Source organism: Nelumbo nucifera, chromosome 8 (assembly GCF_055504915.1).
Source record: "Nelumbo nucifera cultivar China Antique chromosome 8, China Antique-T2T, whole genome shotgun sequence".
NCBI classification, from domain to species: Eukaryota; Viridiplantae; Streptophyta; class Magnoliopsida; order Proteales; family Nelumbonaceae; genus Nelumbo; species Nelumbo nucifera.
Genome location: NC_142656.1, coordinates 16,212,229 through 16,228,438, shown reverse-complemented (window position 1 = coordinate 16,228,438; position 16,210 = coordinate 16,212,229). Strand labels below are relative to the sequence as shown.

Here is a 16,210-nt window from a genome sequence, read left to right as displayed (position 1 = left end):
GCTTCCCTTCTATTAATTTCAAGAGTCTCATATACTTGCATTTATAAGTTACCCACCATCAGGCCCATATTGAGGTCTAATTCTTAATTAGATCTTCAATCTTTGAGCCAAATCTGTTGGCTCGGATTTTTGGGCTCCATTATGGGCTTTCTCCAGTATAATTGGCCCTTAAGGGTATCCTCAAGTCTGAGACTGCCAGACCTTTTTTGGAGTCGGCTTGGTCTACCACGCAATATTCTGAAAATCAAGAATAGTTTGCATCTCTATAGGAATTGTAAACAAATCGGCTAAATTCAAGATTAAAATATTGATATAATATGCCAAGTATCGTATCGATATCCGTAGTGGATGATACAACTGACATTTTATCGTGCCAGTTGTATGCATCGATACACACAGATACGCACACAACTCTTATGTTAAAAAACGTGACTAACATGATACAAACCCTAGCTTAATTAAATAGACACTAAGCATTATGCGTCTTAAGCCACTAATCCATCCTTTAATTTGTGATAATAAGTGAAATAAAATAAATTTTATTAATTTGATCATAAACATACAATCTAAAGAAATTTCATATTAAATATTAATATGTTCAACAATTTCAACTTAAAATTAAATAGAATAATATTAAAAATTAATATTTATAATTATAAATATAATAAAAATTCTACTAATTTTATATTTATATCAAAAATTGATTTTCTACTCTCAATAAATTTATACAAATAAAAATATTAATAATAGAATAATTATTTTAGTACTTAAAATCCATACATTTGTACATGCATGCATGTACATACATACGTACATACATACATATATATATATATATATATATATATATATATATATATATATATATATATATATATATATATATATATATATATATTATCAATTAAATTTGTACATATTTATTGTTTATAAAAGTTAAAAATTTTTTACAAAATATTCAAGCATACAATATTATATTAGATCTATCAAATACACGAATTTAAATTTATATAAAAATGACTTTTTATTTCAGAAAATTTATTGAAATAAAAATCTTAATAATGGAATAACTATTTCAGTAATTAAAAATTATGAATTTGTGCGTGATATGTATTTTAAAAATTTTAATATATAGATATGAAAAATTTTAAGTTAAGATTATATATTTTATTAATAAAATTTATTATTTACAAAAAAGAAATATATTGTTTATAAAACATTTCAAAATATAATATTTAGTTGACTTTTTTTTTGTTATTGTTGAAAAGGTAAAAATAATAAAATATAAAATAATTGATATAGTAATTAAAATATAATAATTGCATATGTTTTGTTTCTTGGACTTAAATAGAATATAACATAATAATGGTTTTATGCATGTGTTAATTTGTAAAAATCTATATAGTATGAATCTTGGACTCTTGATTGATGGATTATCAACAAAATTGTATGATATCTATGCATCCCAATGTATTAATTGTAATATATTTCTTCATATATACCATTAAAATATGCATTTCGTATGCATTTATACCTTATTTGTGGTTATTTTGACCTTAAAGTTAGTGTAATTGATGTATTTATGAAATTTATATGTATTTTTCTAACGTATCCATGTATTTTCATATCTTTCATTCGTATTCATGCATTTTTTAAATGTATCTGTATCCGTATCCAAGTTGTCCAATTCGATACCCGATACCGATACTTTGATCCTTGTCTAAATCCGACCTTATAAAAAATCCACCAGGTTCTCTAACCCCAAATTTGAGTTAGGTTTGGATCATATTTTGGATATCCCATAAGGATCTGATTCAGATCGGATAGGGGTGATTTAAATTTAATCCAATTTTAAAACGATTCCTAATTGACGATCCAATCTAATTCAGAAATCCGGCATAGGGTAACTGAATTCAATAAAATCGGACAAATCATGATCTAGTCCATTTTCACCCCTAATCCTCTAGATGATGCGTATCACCTTCTTTCCCAGCATCCCGAAGAGCTTGAGTTTTCAATGATCCTACAAGATTACAAAGAGTAGGAAAAGAATTTCCCATTCCGTCATCCATTCTTAACAGATTACAAAGACGAGAGAAGGAATGGGTAAGAAAAGATGTTGATGGGAGAATGAAAGATTGAGAGAGAGAAAGAGAGATCAACTAAAACTGGTGTTTTACTTACAATCTTCCCAATGGTTTATGGTGTTTGAACAGTTGAGCCACCAACGAATCCAGCCAGTGGTTCAACCATCAGGGCGGTCTGATCATTTTATACAATCTCTAGATGATCCTACCCAATTTCATAAAATGTCGCATGTCAGCTAATCTAGATATCGTCTATTGATAGATAATATTCATGCCAAAACGACAAAAGATTCATATTGAGGAGACCTACTCTTACTAGATTCCACTTTGAAGATTAACTGGAAAGGAGATCACCTTAAATTCTTATATAAAAAATTAGTGCCCCCCGTAGAATGCACGGGAAAAAGATGTTAGGGCTTATAGGGCTTAAAACTTATTGCTCTCTGGGGTTATACAAATTAGGAATAAGGGTGGAAATTTTCCCATCCCCGTTAGTTACTTGACGTCCCCAACCAAACGGAGACAGGAGTGAAGTCCACACCCCACCCCAAGGTCCCCAACCCTAATTATATATATGTATGTATTATGTTAAATATATTATATTATTTATGATATATATCAAAATAGTATTTGTATTTTAACTTTTTCCTCTATTTTAAATAAATATTTTTTTTTTAAATCAAACTTTTAATTAAAAAATGCAAGGATTTGGGTCCCCGATGGGGAACCCATCTCCATTGGGGACCAAGGTGGAGGCTAAAATTTTTCCTCAACATTGTTCGGGCTTGGGGACAGGTATTAATTTAAAACTTGGGGTCAGGGACAAGGAGTATGATCCCCGCCTCGAACCCATTCAATTCAATTCCTATAGGGGGGTCATCCCCCGAACCCATAAATATAATTCCAATAATCATGGAAATTATAAATGTAGTATCCAATAATTATGGAAATTATTAAGTTTATGGTTTAAATTTCACTAAATTAAACTACCAAAATCAGTAATAGTTAGTAATTAATGTACCAAAATCACTCATTGTTGCTCAAAAATTATAGTAAATATCAAAATTACAGAAATTGTAAAAAATAAATTGATATTTATTTAAATTAATTCCACTAAAGCATTATTGAAAAATTTTAGTTATTATTTGATAATATTATTAAATATTAATAAATTGACCAAAATTATTGAAAATGTAAAACAAAATTTAAATTTATTTGAATAAATTTTCCAATAAAAATTACTCATAATTTTTAATTATTAATTTGGTATTTATTAATATTTTAATTAATTGTTCATTTTATCAGTAATTATTTATTTCAATAATTAATTTTCAAAAATTTCTGAAATTAAATTTCCAATATCAGTAACTTTCAGCAAATAATTATCAGTAATTAAATTATCAAATTACCAATATTACAAAAATTTATCAAATGAACTTAATTACCAAAATTAATTTAACTAATTATAAGATAAAATTTAACTAATTTAATAATTACCAAAATTAACTATTCTGATAATTACCAAAATTGTTATGTAAAAATTATCAAAACATTTAAAAATATTTAAATGTAGTGATTGTTAATAAATAATAATAGTTTAAAAATAAATAAATTTTTTTCTGAATTGGCAATTAATAATCAATAATAATTTATAGAAAGTTATACAGTAATTTTCAATAAATTACAATGACTCGCTTAATTATTTAATGCTAACAGTAATTTCCAATTCATTTTTAGTTAATTAATCTACCAAATTTTAATGAATAATAATCCGATTATTTAGTAATTTGTATAATAATTAATTATAGACGTTTTGGGAATCGGGTGTTAGATGGGCGAGGGTCGAATATGGTTTGGATCTGAGCCTCTACATCATCTTCTTAATCTGTCAATATTGTGCAACCGTCTCAGGAATTGAATCAAGATGATTGAAAACGATCCTCATACTAATGGGGTGACCCAAATCATGGGATCCCAGTTGCAAGTCATCGTCAGCACAAAATATTCATTAACCCGACCTAATAGCAATGTAATACGAAAATTTCAGTATTATAAATTTATAACTAATTTGATAGGCCCTTTCAAAAAGAGTAACAGATTGGATTTCGATAGGCCATTCAAAAAAAAAAACTGTTCGGGTTGCAACTTAACCCAACCCGATATAACCATTTACATCGTCTTCTCTACCCAACAAATAACCATCATAGAACAACTTCTAGCATTCATAGTAAAAAAGAAAAAAAAAACAATAAAGAGGATGAAAATATACCTCTTTCTAATGTTAAGAACTAACTCCGTAGATGTATTTTGAAGGATGAGAGAACTGCTAGTATGTTTCCCAAAAAAAAAAAATCATTGTCTATTGAGAAGTGAAAATAGAGCAAAAAAAGATGAATAGAGAAGTGGATAAAAGAATACATGTTTGAAACGTCGAAAGAAAGAAGAAATCCCCTGGAGGCTAGAAGTATTTTGAATGATCATAGAACTATTGGCACGCTTCCCAAAATTTAGAACCAAACCATGATTCGATATACATTGCCGTGACAAAAAAACAGAGCATTAGGAAGTGAAAACGGATCGAGAAAGATGAGCAATCTCCAATTTGTTTAGATGGTTAATCAGACAAAACTGATGTAGCACGATTTGGTCGCTCCCTGCTAGAAGGTAGTTCAGACGTTGGACTGCTACGTGGCCGAGTCGAATTGCAAGGAGAAAGATCAGAGGTAATCGGGGTACTTTACCCAGTGTGGGCACTCCGGTGCTTAAATTAGGGTAGGAGATTGTGGAGAATTAATTGCTTTGAAAGTAATAGCAAGTGAGAGTTAAATCCCGTGCTCCATTGGTGTGCAGTGTAATCCCAAGGAGATCGCAGATAACTAACTCACTTCTAGAAGGAGGGTACATGGCACCTCGGCAGGTCAATGATTGTGGTGAGCTGCTTGGGCCCTAGTCTTAGCTAAATGACTTGAGGTGCCCTAAGTGACTTACTGCTGAAGTGTCCGGAGATGCTGGGATGTCACCAAGTCAATGGGCCACTCCACGTGTCATGTCACTGGTCGGGACAAATTATCCCTCATCAAAAACCTTGGAAGATGAGCAACTTTGGGAGATGGTTCATCACTCTAAATGAAGTTTGCTCACTCCAATGACGCCAAAATACAGAAAAAAAAAATCACTGGTTTGAATAGATGGGCAATTTAGAATTAGCTCAAGATCTCCTTTCCACGTACACCTTGGCTAAATCCTACGGAACAAAATCAGTTGCTTGACTCTCTCTCTACATAGATGGAATACAAATGGAAAAATAGAGGGTTGATTTAGAATTAACTCCAAGATCTTCTTTCCATCTACTTGACCTCATTGCCTTTTACTTTAAATTTTGAAATTCAAAATTATCTTAAAAAAGAGAAAAGGAGAAAATTAAAGACAATGCAGGATGAAGATATTGGAGCAAACGACGATGAAGAAAAGTTAGTTCTATTTGAATCCCATCTTTTTTTAAACTAAGCTCTCACTAGTCTCTGATATGCTCAGATGGTTTGAAGAAAAACTGATCAATCAAGTTGATTTTTGGCCTTTACTCCTATCCTAGATGCATGCATGGGAGATAGTACATGGGGCCTTAGTCTTCTAAATGTCTGCCACGTGGTAAGTTATGTGGACCCCAGAACTAACGTATATATTATTCTAATGAGCAAAACAAACAACACCTCTAAAAGAAGCTAAACAAAACCAAACTTTTAACACCAAACTCTATATTCCTACAGTTTAGCTGAAGTGTAGGAACCCTAAACCCAACAACTCACCAACTATTTGTCACTAAAATGCTTCTAATCAAGCTCTACTTCTTTTAATAGGGCTAGTTTTGTAATTTCAACAACGGGTAAACCTTTTTCCCGCAATGAGCATTAAAGCACGCTGCCTGGTGCAGTGCAGTGCTGCCCTTTTCGTAGTTCTGAATTCTTCTCACTGTCTTCCTCTCGTACGCCGCCTGCCTTTCTCTCATCGCCCTGAACATTCTCTTTGTAAGAAGTCAACAGAAGTACAGAACCAGAGAGAAGAAGGATCGAATCACTGACACCAAAGGAAAGAATTTCTAGCTTTTTTCTTCCTTCTCTCTTCTTTTTTTTTTATTTCTACTGATACTGATACACAAAGGAGGAGGATAGACAATTAGACATGGAGGTCTCTCGTTGGGTGTTCCTTGTTCTCAGTCAGCTATTGATCCTCTCACTGGTGAAAGCTTTCAGGAGTCCCGGCCATGCCATCTCCTCCTTGTTCTTCTCCAATCCAAAATTGGAAGAACCAGTTTGGAAGGCAAATCTGCAGACCCATTTCCCAACTTCTTCGCAACTCCAAGCTGTTGTCTCTGCAGCCAACTCCGTTGCTCCATCCATGCAACATTCAAGAACCATACCAGTCATCGTAAGTTCTCTCTCTCTCTCTCTCTCTATAGTTGTTTTTCTTTATCTGTTTGTTGGTATGTATTTTTCTGCTATAGCTGAAAAAAGCCAAGACACCGAACAAGGCTGCACAGCTCGAAGAAGGACTTGCACGAGCTAGAGCTGCAATCCGAAAAGCCGCTTCAACCCGAAACGTTTCGCGTGCCATCGACGCCGATATCCCGAAAGGCGATATATATCGTAACCCTAGCGAGTTTTATCAGTAAGTGTAGACGTCAAAGGTTCAAAAGCAAGCAAGAAAGAAAGTAGTGATTCATTTAAAAGCTCTCAGAGCTTGTCTTCTAAGTCACCACCCCCACCACTCCACTATCACTTTTTCTATTTCTTAAAGGATTCTTCTCTCCAACGCTATCTAGGAGTGCTCTGTGCACTCAATTTACAGCACACTCATAGCTCCTTTTCCACAGCACAAAAGCTGCTTCTTATCATTCATGGCTACAGCTCTCCAAATGATGACAAGAATACCCACCTTTAACGAGAAACTCTCTGTGCTGATCTTGATCAGGAGCTATGTAGAGATGGAGAAGAGATTCAAGGTGTACGTATACCAAGATGGGGACCCACCCATGGTTCATGAGGGACCATGCAAGGACATCTACACCATTGAGGGCAGGTTCATAGAGGAGATGGAGTTTGGGATGAATGGGTTCAGGACCAGAGATGCGCAACGTGCGCACGTTTACTTCTTGCCCTTCAGTGTAACCAGGATGGTGGCTTACCTCTATCAGCCTCTTTCCTATGATATCTCTCCTCTCCAACGGTTTGTCTCTGGTTACGTAAGATCAATCTCGTCCAAATACCCTTTCTGGAATAGGACTCAAGGCGCTGATCACTTCATGCTCTCTTGCCATGATTGGGTAAGTTTCTTCTGCACCAGATTCTGCTAACGTGAGCAGGTGGGAGCATGCATGTTAACATTCATTAATGGCTTTCTGAACAGGGTCCTCATGCCACCAAAGGCAACCCATTCCTCTATAACACATCCATACGAGTCCTCTGCAATGCCAACACCTCCGAAGGTTTCGTCCCTCGAAAAGACGTCAGCCTCCCGGAGATCAACCTCTACGACGGCAACATCTCGCCCAAACTCCTCTCACCACCCTCGGACGATGCACCACGGCCATATCTGGCATTCTTCTCCGGCGGCCTCCACGGTCCAATTCGACCCATACTCCTCCAACACTGGAAGGGTCAAGACACAGACATCCGCGTCTACGAGTATCTACCAAAAGAGCTCGACTACTACTCTTTCATGCTCCAGTCTAAGTTCTGCTTGTGCCCGAGTGGATACGAAGTTGCCAGCCCAAGAATCGTCGAGGCCATCTACGCCGAGTGTGTGCCTGTAATTCTATCGAACAATTACGTCTTACCGTTCAGCGATGTTCTACGGTGGGAAGCTTTTTCGGTTAGTGTCCGAGTGTCGGATATCCCAAGGTTGAAGAAGGTGTTGAGAGGAGTTTCAGAGGATGAATACAGGAAGTTGAAGGCGGGAGTGAGGGCGGTCAGGAGGCATTTCGTGTTGAACCAGCCAGCGAAGAGGTTCGATGTGTTTCATATGATACTGCACTCTATATGGCTCAGGAGACTCGACATAAAGATTGCTGCAAATAGATCGATGCATGATTAATTGATATGTCTCTGTAAGCGTTTTGTAGCTGAGAAGATAGTGAAATTAGAGGAAATAAACAGCAATTCTTTAATTTTATATGTGAATGGTCTGTTCTTATCAATATTATTAGCAGCCTGAACTATAAAGTGAAGCCTGCAATGGGTTTATTATTATTCGTTGACATTGAAACTACACGGTTGGTGTTGGTCTAGATGGGTTCTGATTCCTGAGAGTGAGAGACCTAAGTTTCAGTCTTTCAGATATATATATATATATATGTTCATGTTCAACACAACACACCAACTCAAAAGGATTCAAGAGATTAAGGAAATTTTACATTAACTCTGGCCCAATCACAGTTGAAACTCTTAACTCATTGCCACCCCAGAATTCCAAATTTATGGGAATTGGATTCCAACCCAAGTTAGGTCCAGGCGTCCAGCTACAGATAGTAGTGGCCTAGTGGGCCAGGCCATCAGTTCGAGCGTGTGTTGGATAAATGCCCAACACGTGCCAGGTCATCATTTTGAGCATATGCTGGATAAATGCTCAACAGGTCCCCCCACTTGACTACTCAATTGGGTTGAGCTTTGGCAGCCCAACAGTGAGAGAGATGACATGACGCCCTTCATTTTCCATTTGTCCCCACTTTCATGAGACCATATCTCCGCCCCCACAACGTCCCACAGCACATCCCGCCGTGTATTAGGAATCTTCCGATATGATATCAGAACTGATGATGTCATTATTGAGAGATGCTCTCACTATACGGCGGGAATATGCTGTGGGGCGTTGTGGGACGGAGATGTGAACTCCACTGTTTTGCCACCTTTCTATCCCAACTTCTCTCTGTAAACCAATAAACACAATGTGTCAACCATGCATGCTCCCATCGATTCAATATGTTTTACCTATTTTTATTTTATTTTATTTCCTTACATTCTCCTGTAAAAATTCACACCAATACTACTTGAATGTGTTACCTTGTTTCTGCTGTCCAACTGAATGAATTCTAGAAACCATAGCCGCGACAAAATGATGAATATGAGCCGAAATAGTGAATTGATATGGTTCAAGCAGCAGCTGGGTTATAAAAGAAGACATTCTCAGTTGGTTAGACAAGGAAGATGAGATGGTTGACGTACTAAAGTTGCTTTGGATAGAATGATATGCTTTGAGACTTTTCTTCTTCAAACATTATTAAATGTCTTGATTTCTTGAACTGTGAAGATTTGATGATCTCAGATTCTCAGTTAATTATCTCAAGTTTATCAAACATACACCTTAAAATCTTATCTTCTTCCTTCTCCCTCACTCGATTCATTAAAATCTGGTTGCTGGTATATATCATAATCTGGACGTGAGGTCAGAAATTGGGGTAATCATGGGCCTGGCTGGGTTTACACTTATGATAAGGGTTGAAGCCTGCGACCAGGCCCAGCCCAGCCAAAACACTAGCCATGAAATGTATGCCCAGACCAAGTCTATACGGCCTCAGGTCGGGCCAGGTTGTGCTTTTAGGCCTAAGCCACTAATTCAATTTTATAAGATATATATAATATTTTATATTATATAATATAATACAAGATATAATTTATATTATAAAACATTATACATAATATATATATATATATATTAATGTGTTAGTTTTTAATATTTATATAAATAATGTAATAAATATAATACAAAACATTAATATAAGTATATATCAATATATAAATAATATATTACGGGGCCAGGTCGGATTTCCAACCTAGGCTAAGAATGACCACCCCTACTTTGAAGACTGTAAAATATCTAAATTCATTTGTCTTACATTCAAATATTTTTGGAACTGTATCCTTAGAAGTTAGTTATTATCCTATAACTAAAGAACGACCCATACTAAGTATAGCGCAACAATACCAATATATTATTTTGTGTTTAAGAATTATTATTTATATTATATTATATATAATTTGAGTTTTTTATTTCAAGATAAATTCAATCAGATTTAATTTGTAATTTAGAACCTATTTCATTTATAAAAATGGATTTTACATCTTTTTAAGTGGTATTTTTTTGATAGGTAGATACATGTTTGAAGAAGTTAATACTTTCTTTTGAATGTGGAGTTAACTATTCTCACATTCCCAATAAGAGTGGGTAGGAAAATGTCTAAATAAGAAAGTTTGAATTTGAGAGTGGGTAGACTTTGTTTGAAAGTAGGAGTAATCCACTTTTTAGATGTTCCTTCTTAAAAAAATAAAATGTCATTATGTAGTTCAATACTTGTTCTTATTTTTAAGGCCCCATTTGGTTCATTGGAATAAGGGTTTGGAATCAGAATCAGAATGGGCTATTCCAATTCCAACTGTTTGGTTGGGCAGAAAGGGAATCCCATTCCCATTATTGCTGGAATGGCCATTCCCTTCCCTGCCCCTCCTTTGGGAATAAAATCCCATTAACTGAATCAAACAGACTATAGGAATGAACCATTCCGATTCCAAATTTAAAAGGTTTTGATTCCGGTTCCAATTCCAACTGCGAACCAAACTCTAAATTTTGTTAAGCGATTGTTGTAACAACTGATGAAACCTTGATATAATTTTGATTACGCTTATAACTCACTGCAATGTTTTTTTTTTTCCCTATCTCTTCATTTGCATACTGCATATTCTCATTTTCCCTCACACTTGTAAATTTTTGGCAAAGAAGAGTCATTTTCATGTATAAGTTCATTCTCATGCTGTTGAGAATTTTGCATTGCAAATTGCCTCGTAAGTAGAGGATATAGGGGCGAAATTGGAAAAGAAAGAGCTGCCTCCCCTACTGGCACATAATAATTGTGTCCCTCTTGACAAGTTATGTTTAACTATGCTGCAACCTGTAAACATTTTATGACAAGTTTGCCCCATCACGAGTACCTGACTTTTCTAAAATAAATCATATCTATGTAGCTTGTTAATCACATTATATATCTAATTTAAGGTTGCATAGGGACCAGACTGTGGCTTTTTTAGAATGGTCCACTCCTGTCTGAGAACAAAACCGTGTAGTCAGCCTTAAAGCTGCCATCAATCGGGTTGTTTAGTGAATAGTCTGAAAAATCAATAAAATCATTCAAGAGGCAGTTTGGTTGGGGACCCCTTAAGATTGTTGGATTTTGACCAATTCAACTCTTCGTTTTTTGGATTTTATATTTATAATATATCATATTATAAATACTATAAATATATATTTATATATAATAAAAAATAATATATGCTATATATTAAAAATATATATAATATACATAAAAGTATATAGCTGTTGGTTAAATTAACCTTATTTTAGGTTTATTTTCTTGGTTAAGTTCAGTTTTTCGCTTTTTCCCCTCAAACCCCACTTTGCAAAGAGGTTTACTTTCTATGTGTTGAAAAGCCTTAAAAGATTAGAGTTAAAGAAATCTTGGGGTTGGGCTATGATAATTGGGCCCATTAAATTATTCGGACTTCTAAAATTGACATGTATCACATGCTTGGTGGATGATCATGGCCCATCATTGATGGGTGCTATCATAGAGATTCAACTGGGTCTAAATTTTAGAATCACTCTGAAGAATAGTTTTTTTTTTCATGATGTGACTATACAAGTGTACAACTCATATAAACAGTATGGAGAGTATTTTTCAGACAGTGCGCTTACCCATCAAAATACACACCTCTTTTTGAGATATTGCATCTTTATTTTTCAACTGTACATGATCAATTCAATGTGGTAATTGGTTAAATCATCTAATAAGAATCTTATTAGATAACTTCTGGCTCAGATTGGAAGGAGTACAAAAGTAAATATGTAGAGTGTAAAATCTTATATTTTGTATATTTTTATATTGTACATATTTGCATTTGTACAAATGATTTGTGTAAATTCCGATTATTTTTGTTTTAAATTTTATCTTATTTTGCTTGTTTGCAGTTTGGTTAAAGCAAAAACAAAACCTGAGACAAAGTAAGGTAAAAGTTGAAGCAAAAGCGGGCCAGAATTTGCATTCTCACGCATTTGTACTTGCTAAATGAAGTTGCATTCTTATCATAGGTGTTTAGCCCACCGGGCTAGATTGCCCCTAGCCTAATGTTTAGGATTTATACGATAGCAGTAAGTGTGGTGTATCCTAATTGGTAGAGGTGTCAATTGGATTGGATTTTATCCTATTCAATCCAGTCCAATGTGAGTACATTACAAATGACCAGGTCCAATCCAATGAATATTTTTTACCATTTTGGACTGGTCAAATTCATTGTCTAGACCGTCCAATCTGCTCAAATTTGTTTTAATTTAGATCAATTCTAACCTAAACCTGGTCCATTGACATCTATATTCTTATCTTCTACCGATGGACCAGATATTGGCTCAATCCAACCCAATCAAATGTAAATTCATTATGGATGGACCAAGTTCAATCCAAACCAATAAATATTTTGAATTGAACCATTAAGTCTGAACTAGTCCAATTCAATATATCTTATTGATTGGTCTGTCCATCTGCTCAAATTGATTTTGATTTGGACGGATCCAGTCCAAGGACACCCCTACTAATTGGCCCATCAAAGTCGGTACAGTGCAGATGTGGCAAAAAATTTGACTGTCTAAATTCATCAGCCTAGGCTGTCAAAAGGGCTCTTCCTATATAATCGTGATGCATTAATTCAGACTCCAAGTAGTATCGGTGCCATGGATGTATTGTATTGGGAAAAACTTTAGCCGTTGGGAGCCAACAGCCTATACTGTTGAGACAATTTCTGGGAATGCCACGTTACCATGAGAATGGATAAATTAGTAATTACATATTAGTTTATTTTTACTAAAAACCAAAACATGGACGTGAATAGATAAACTGCCCAGAACGTGCCCAACCCAGAAACTGTCTCAACGGCCTATGCTGTTGGGCCCCAACAGCCAAAGTTAACCCATTGTATTGTAAATAGAATTAACGCGCCACACAACAGAACAGCCCTGTTGACAGCCCAGGCTGCCGAACATGGACAGACAGTTTTTTATTGTCGCCTATCGTGCCTAACACAAGTCCAATACAATCAATCTATCCAAAAAACGATTCCAATACAATCAGTCTAGTATCACATGAATGAATGGTCTGGATCGGCAAGCATAAACTTTGTTTGGTTGAAGTGTAATTTTATTTGTATTAATACAAATGCATGGGAGTGCAAATAAAAAAAATGATTTAATTTTGTTTTGCATTTTACTTTATTCTACTCAGGAGTTAGGTGTTTTTTGACACAAAAATAAATCAGAATTTGCACCAAATCATTTGCACTACAATGGTTTTTTTTTTCAATTATTTAACAACAGTACATTTTAGCATCAAATAAAACAGTTCTTGTGGATTCCAATAAGGTTATATATCCTAAATCCTAACAGTAAACAGTCAATAGCTTCCTAATGAAACAATATTTCTCAAATCTTATGGACTCAGAGTTGAGAGTCCCAAAACTAAAATCTCCATTAGTTGACAGCAGAACACACTCGCCTAATCTCTCCCTCAGTGCCCGTCTTAACACCAATGTTACTCATCTTCACCATTGATCGCCCGAACTGCGTGTAAAATCCTCCGGCGTTCCCAACTGAGAAGCCCAGTACATAAGCTCTCGTCGAAGCATCCGTCCACAGCTTCTGGTCGGACTCAAGTATACCCCGACCATTCCTCAAGTTGGTAAAGTAGGAATTGTCAAACCTGTTGGGACTACCGGTATCCAATGTAATACGCCTGCTATTGTCACCATTTACGGGACAGAGAGCCTGCAACTGAGGAAGGAAGGTGGGATTGATAGTTGGGTCAGAGCCCCCAGTTGCAGTGAAGTTATTCAGTCTATATGAGAAGAACTGGCAAGCTGAAGTTCCGATGGTGTGTCCACCTGGCAATCAAGAACATCGCTTAGCTATATATATGTAATTAGAAAGGTGAACAGAACTAGAGAGTGATCGGCAGAATTATATTATCGTAATGCTTACCGACGAGGGCGACGAGATCTTGAGTGTTGAGCCCCTTGGCAGCGAACTTTCGTTTTTGTTCATCGACAGAGTCATTGAATCTCGGTAGATTACTTGTATCAGAACCCAAGGAAACCCGTCCATCTCTACGCCCAGTTAAAACCTGCCAATTGGGTCCATTCGTCTGCAACAGATGATCAAGAAATATCATCATCTCTCTTTCTCACTCTCAGGCAGATGAACATGGATTAAGTATTAAGTAATTACCAGAACGACTGAGTCTCGTGCAGCGAGTGCAAGAATATCAGCACAGGAGACAACGCCAGGGCAAGCGGCTTCGAGCTGTGTCTTAGCATCGTCAATGACTTCATATCCTCTTAATAAACGGTTGGGTCCTGCTGTTTTCTCTGTGGAAGACCCGTCGATGAGGATGGAAGCATCACAGCCTCAAACAAAGCAGTCATGGAAGTGCATTCTGAGCAACCCAGGAGCAATGGCAGGAGTAGAGCGAAAATGGGATTCAACTGTGGAACGCACAATGGATTCAGCTTGTGGGCATGAAGTAGAGTAGAATCCAACCTGGGTGCCCTGAGCAGATGTGGCCAAGGCAAGCAACAGTAGAAGAACTGTAAGAGTGTAGCTCTCCATTGAATGAAGTAATATTATATGGAATTATGGATGGATGAATACAAAAGAAAGAGCAAAAGTTAGAGAAGTAATGATAATTTGAGCAATTGGCTAACAGTTGGAAGGGTTGAGGGGTGTGGGCAGATGGATGCTGGAACACAGAGGGATGAAGTATATTTATAGGGACGGGTTGACATGGGAGCTAGATAAGGCTGAAAAAGTAAGCAAAGATGGCGCTGAGTTCTACTTCTACAGAGGATAGAAGAAATTAATGAGAACAGAGACTGACTGATGAGAGACACCTTCAACGAAGAAGACAATCCAATTGGGTGGAAGTGGATCGAGCAACTGAGCTGAAATGTATTGACTTGATTCTTGAATCTTGTTGATAGAATGAATAGATTTTGGTGCACTTAATCAGAGATCAGGCCTTTGAACTTGTCTACGCGTACGTCTCAGTCCTCCGACTGCATGTCCCATTTGCTTTATTTCAAACTTGTATTTTGTTGAAGACGAAGACCAGTTCTAGGCTTCTAGCTAACATAAGCGGCCATTAATGGAGGCATTAATGGTATATGACCAGTTCTAGGCTTCACAAATTGCTCTCGGGTTGGAAATTCGGGTTTCAACTCGGTTGACTCGTGGAGTGAAGATTTATGGCCAAAATGGTCCAAGTTTGGATGAGTTTTCACATGTATGTTCTTCTTGTTAACGATACTATTTATAATTAATATGTTGGAAACTTACACTTTTAGACAATTTGAACCCCACTACTTTCTAAGTATGCATAGATTGCTATGGTAAGCTATTTCCTATTAGGTTTTTTATCATTTAGCTGAAATTTTGCTATTTTTTTATCCAATAGCTAAAATGAAAATTTTTAAATATTGGGATTTTTGGGCAAATATTAATAAATTTTTTTTAACTTTATCATACTTTTATATTTATATTAGTTGTTTTTAGGGCTTTTTACAAAAAAAAAAATTAATAAAAATTGATAAATTGACAAAATCAGACTCAGATATGTTTAGAAAAAAAAATTGTAAAAACTGAAAAAATCCATCTTGGGACCAAATTGCCCCTGATTAAAAGCCGCATCCGTTACTTCTCTCCTACACTCTCCCTCATCATATCACTCCTCACACTGTTTCTCAGAGCACTTTCCAGTTTCTTCTCAAAGTTTTCAAACCTCCCTTCGTCAACGCCGATGATAGCCCTGTGGAAACATTAACAGTCTTGTGGCCCACCCTTCTTTATCCGTAGCTCTATATAGCTTCAGATCTACTAAGCTATGTGTTCCTTATCCGGTTTCTCATAATGGGGATTTCTCTCCATTTTTTTTTATTAATGCTTGCTAAAGAAATCTTCTCAGTAAGATTCCTGAGTAGTAGAATATTGAAGAATGAGAAGACGAAGAAAAGTAAAATAAGAGAGGGCAATTTAGTCCAAAA

At 35.7% G+C, this 16,210-nt stretch overlaps 1 protein-coding gene and 1 pseudogene across 2 annotated transcripts; one reads left to right on the top strand and one right to left on the bottom strand.

Moving 5' to 3' along the window:
• The first annotated feature begins 5,815 nt into the window (after positions 1 to 5,815).
• On the top strand, positions 5,816 to 8,340 carry LOC104592516 (putative glycosyltransferase At5g25310). Its single transcript, XM_010251929.3, has 4 exons — positions 5,816 to 6,512; positions 6,589 to 6,752; positions 7,056 to 7,407; positions 7,491 to 8,340. Exons 1-4 carry the CDS (start codon positions 6,267 to 6,269, stop codon positions 8,175 to 8,177), a joined length of 1,449 nt encoding a protein of 482 aa, XP_010250231.1. The 5' UTR covers positions 5,816 to 6,266; the 3' UTR covers positions 8,178 to 8,340.
• A 5,110-nt stretch (positions 8,341 to 13,450) lies between these two features.
• On the bottom strand, positions 13,451 to 15,425 carry LOC104592637 (peroxidase N1-like; annotated as a pseudogene). Its single transcript, XR_016079657.1, has 3 exons — positions 14,400 to 15,425; positions 14,154 to 14,316; positions 13,451 to 14,056 (listed from the first exon to the last, which is right to left on the bottom strand). The product of XR_016079657.1 is annotated as a peroxidase N1-like (transcript).
• Between the last annotated feature and the right edge of the window lie 785 nt (positions 15,426 to 16,210).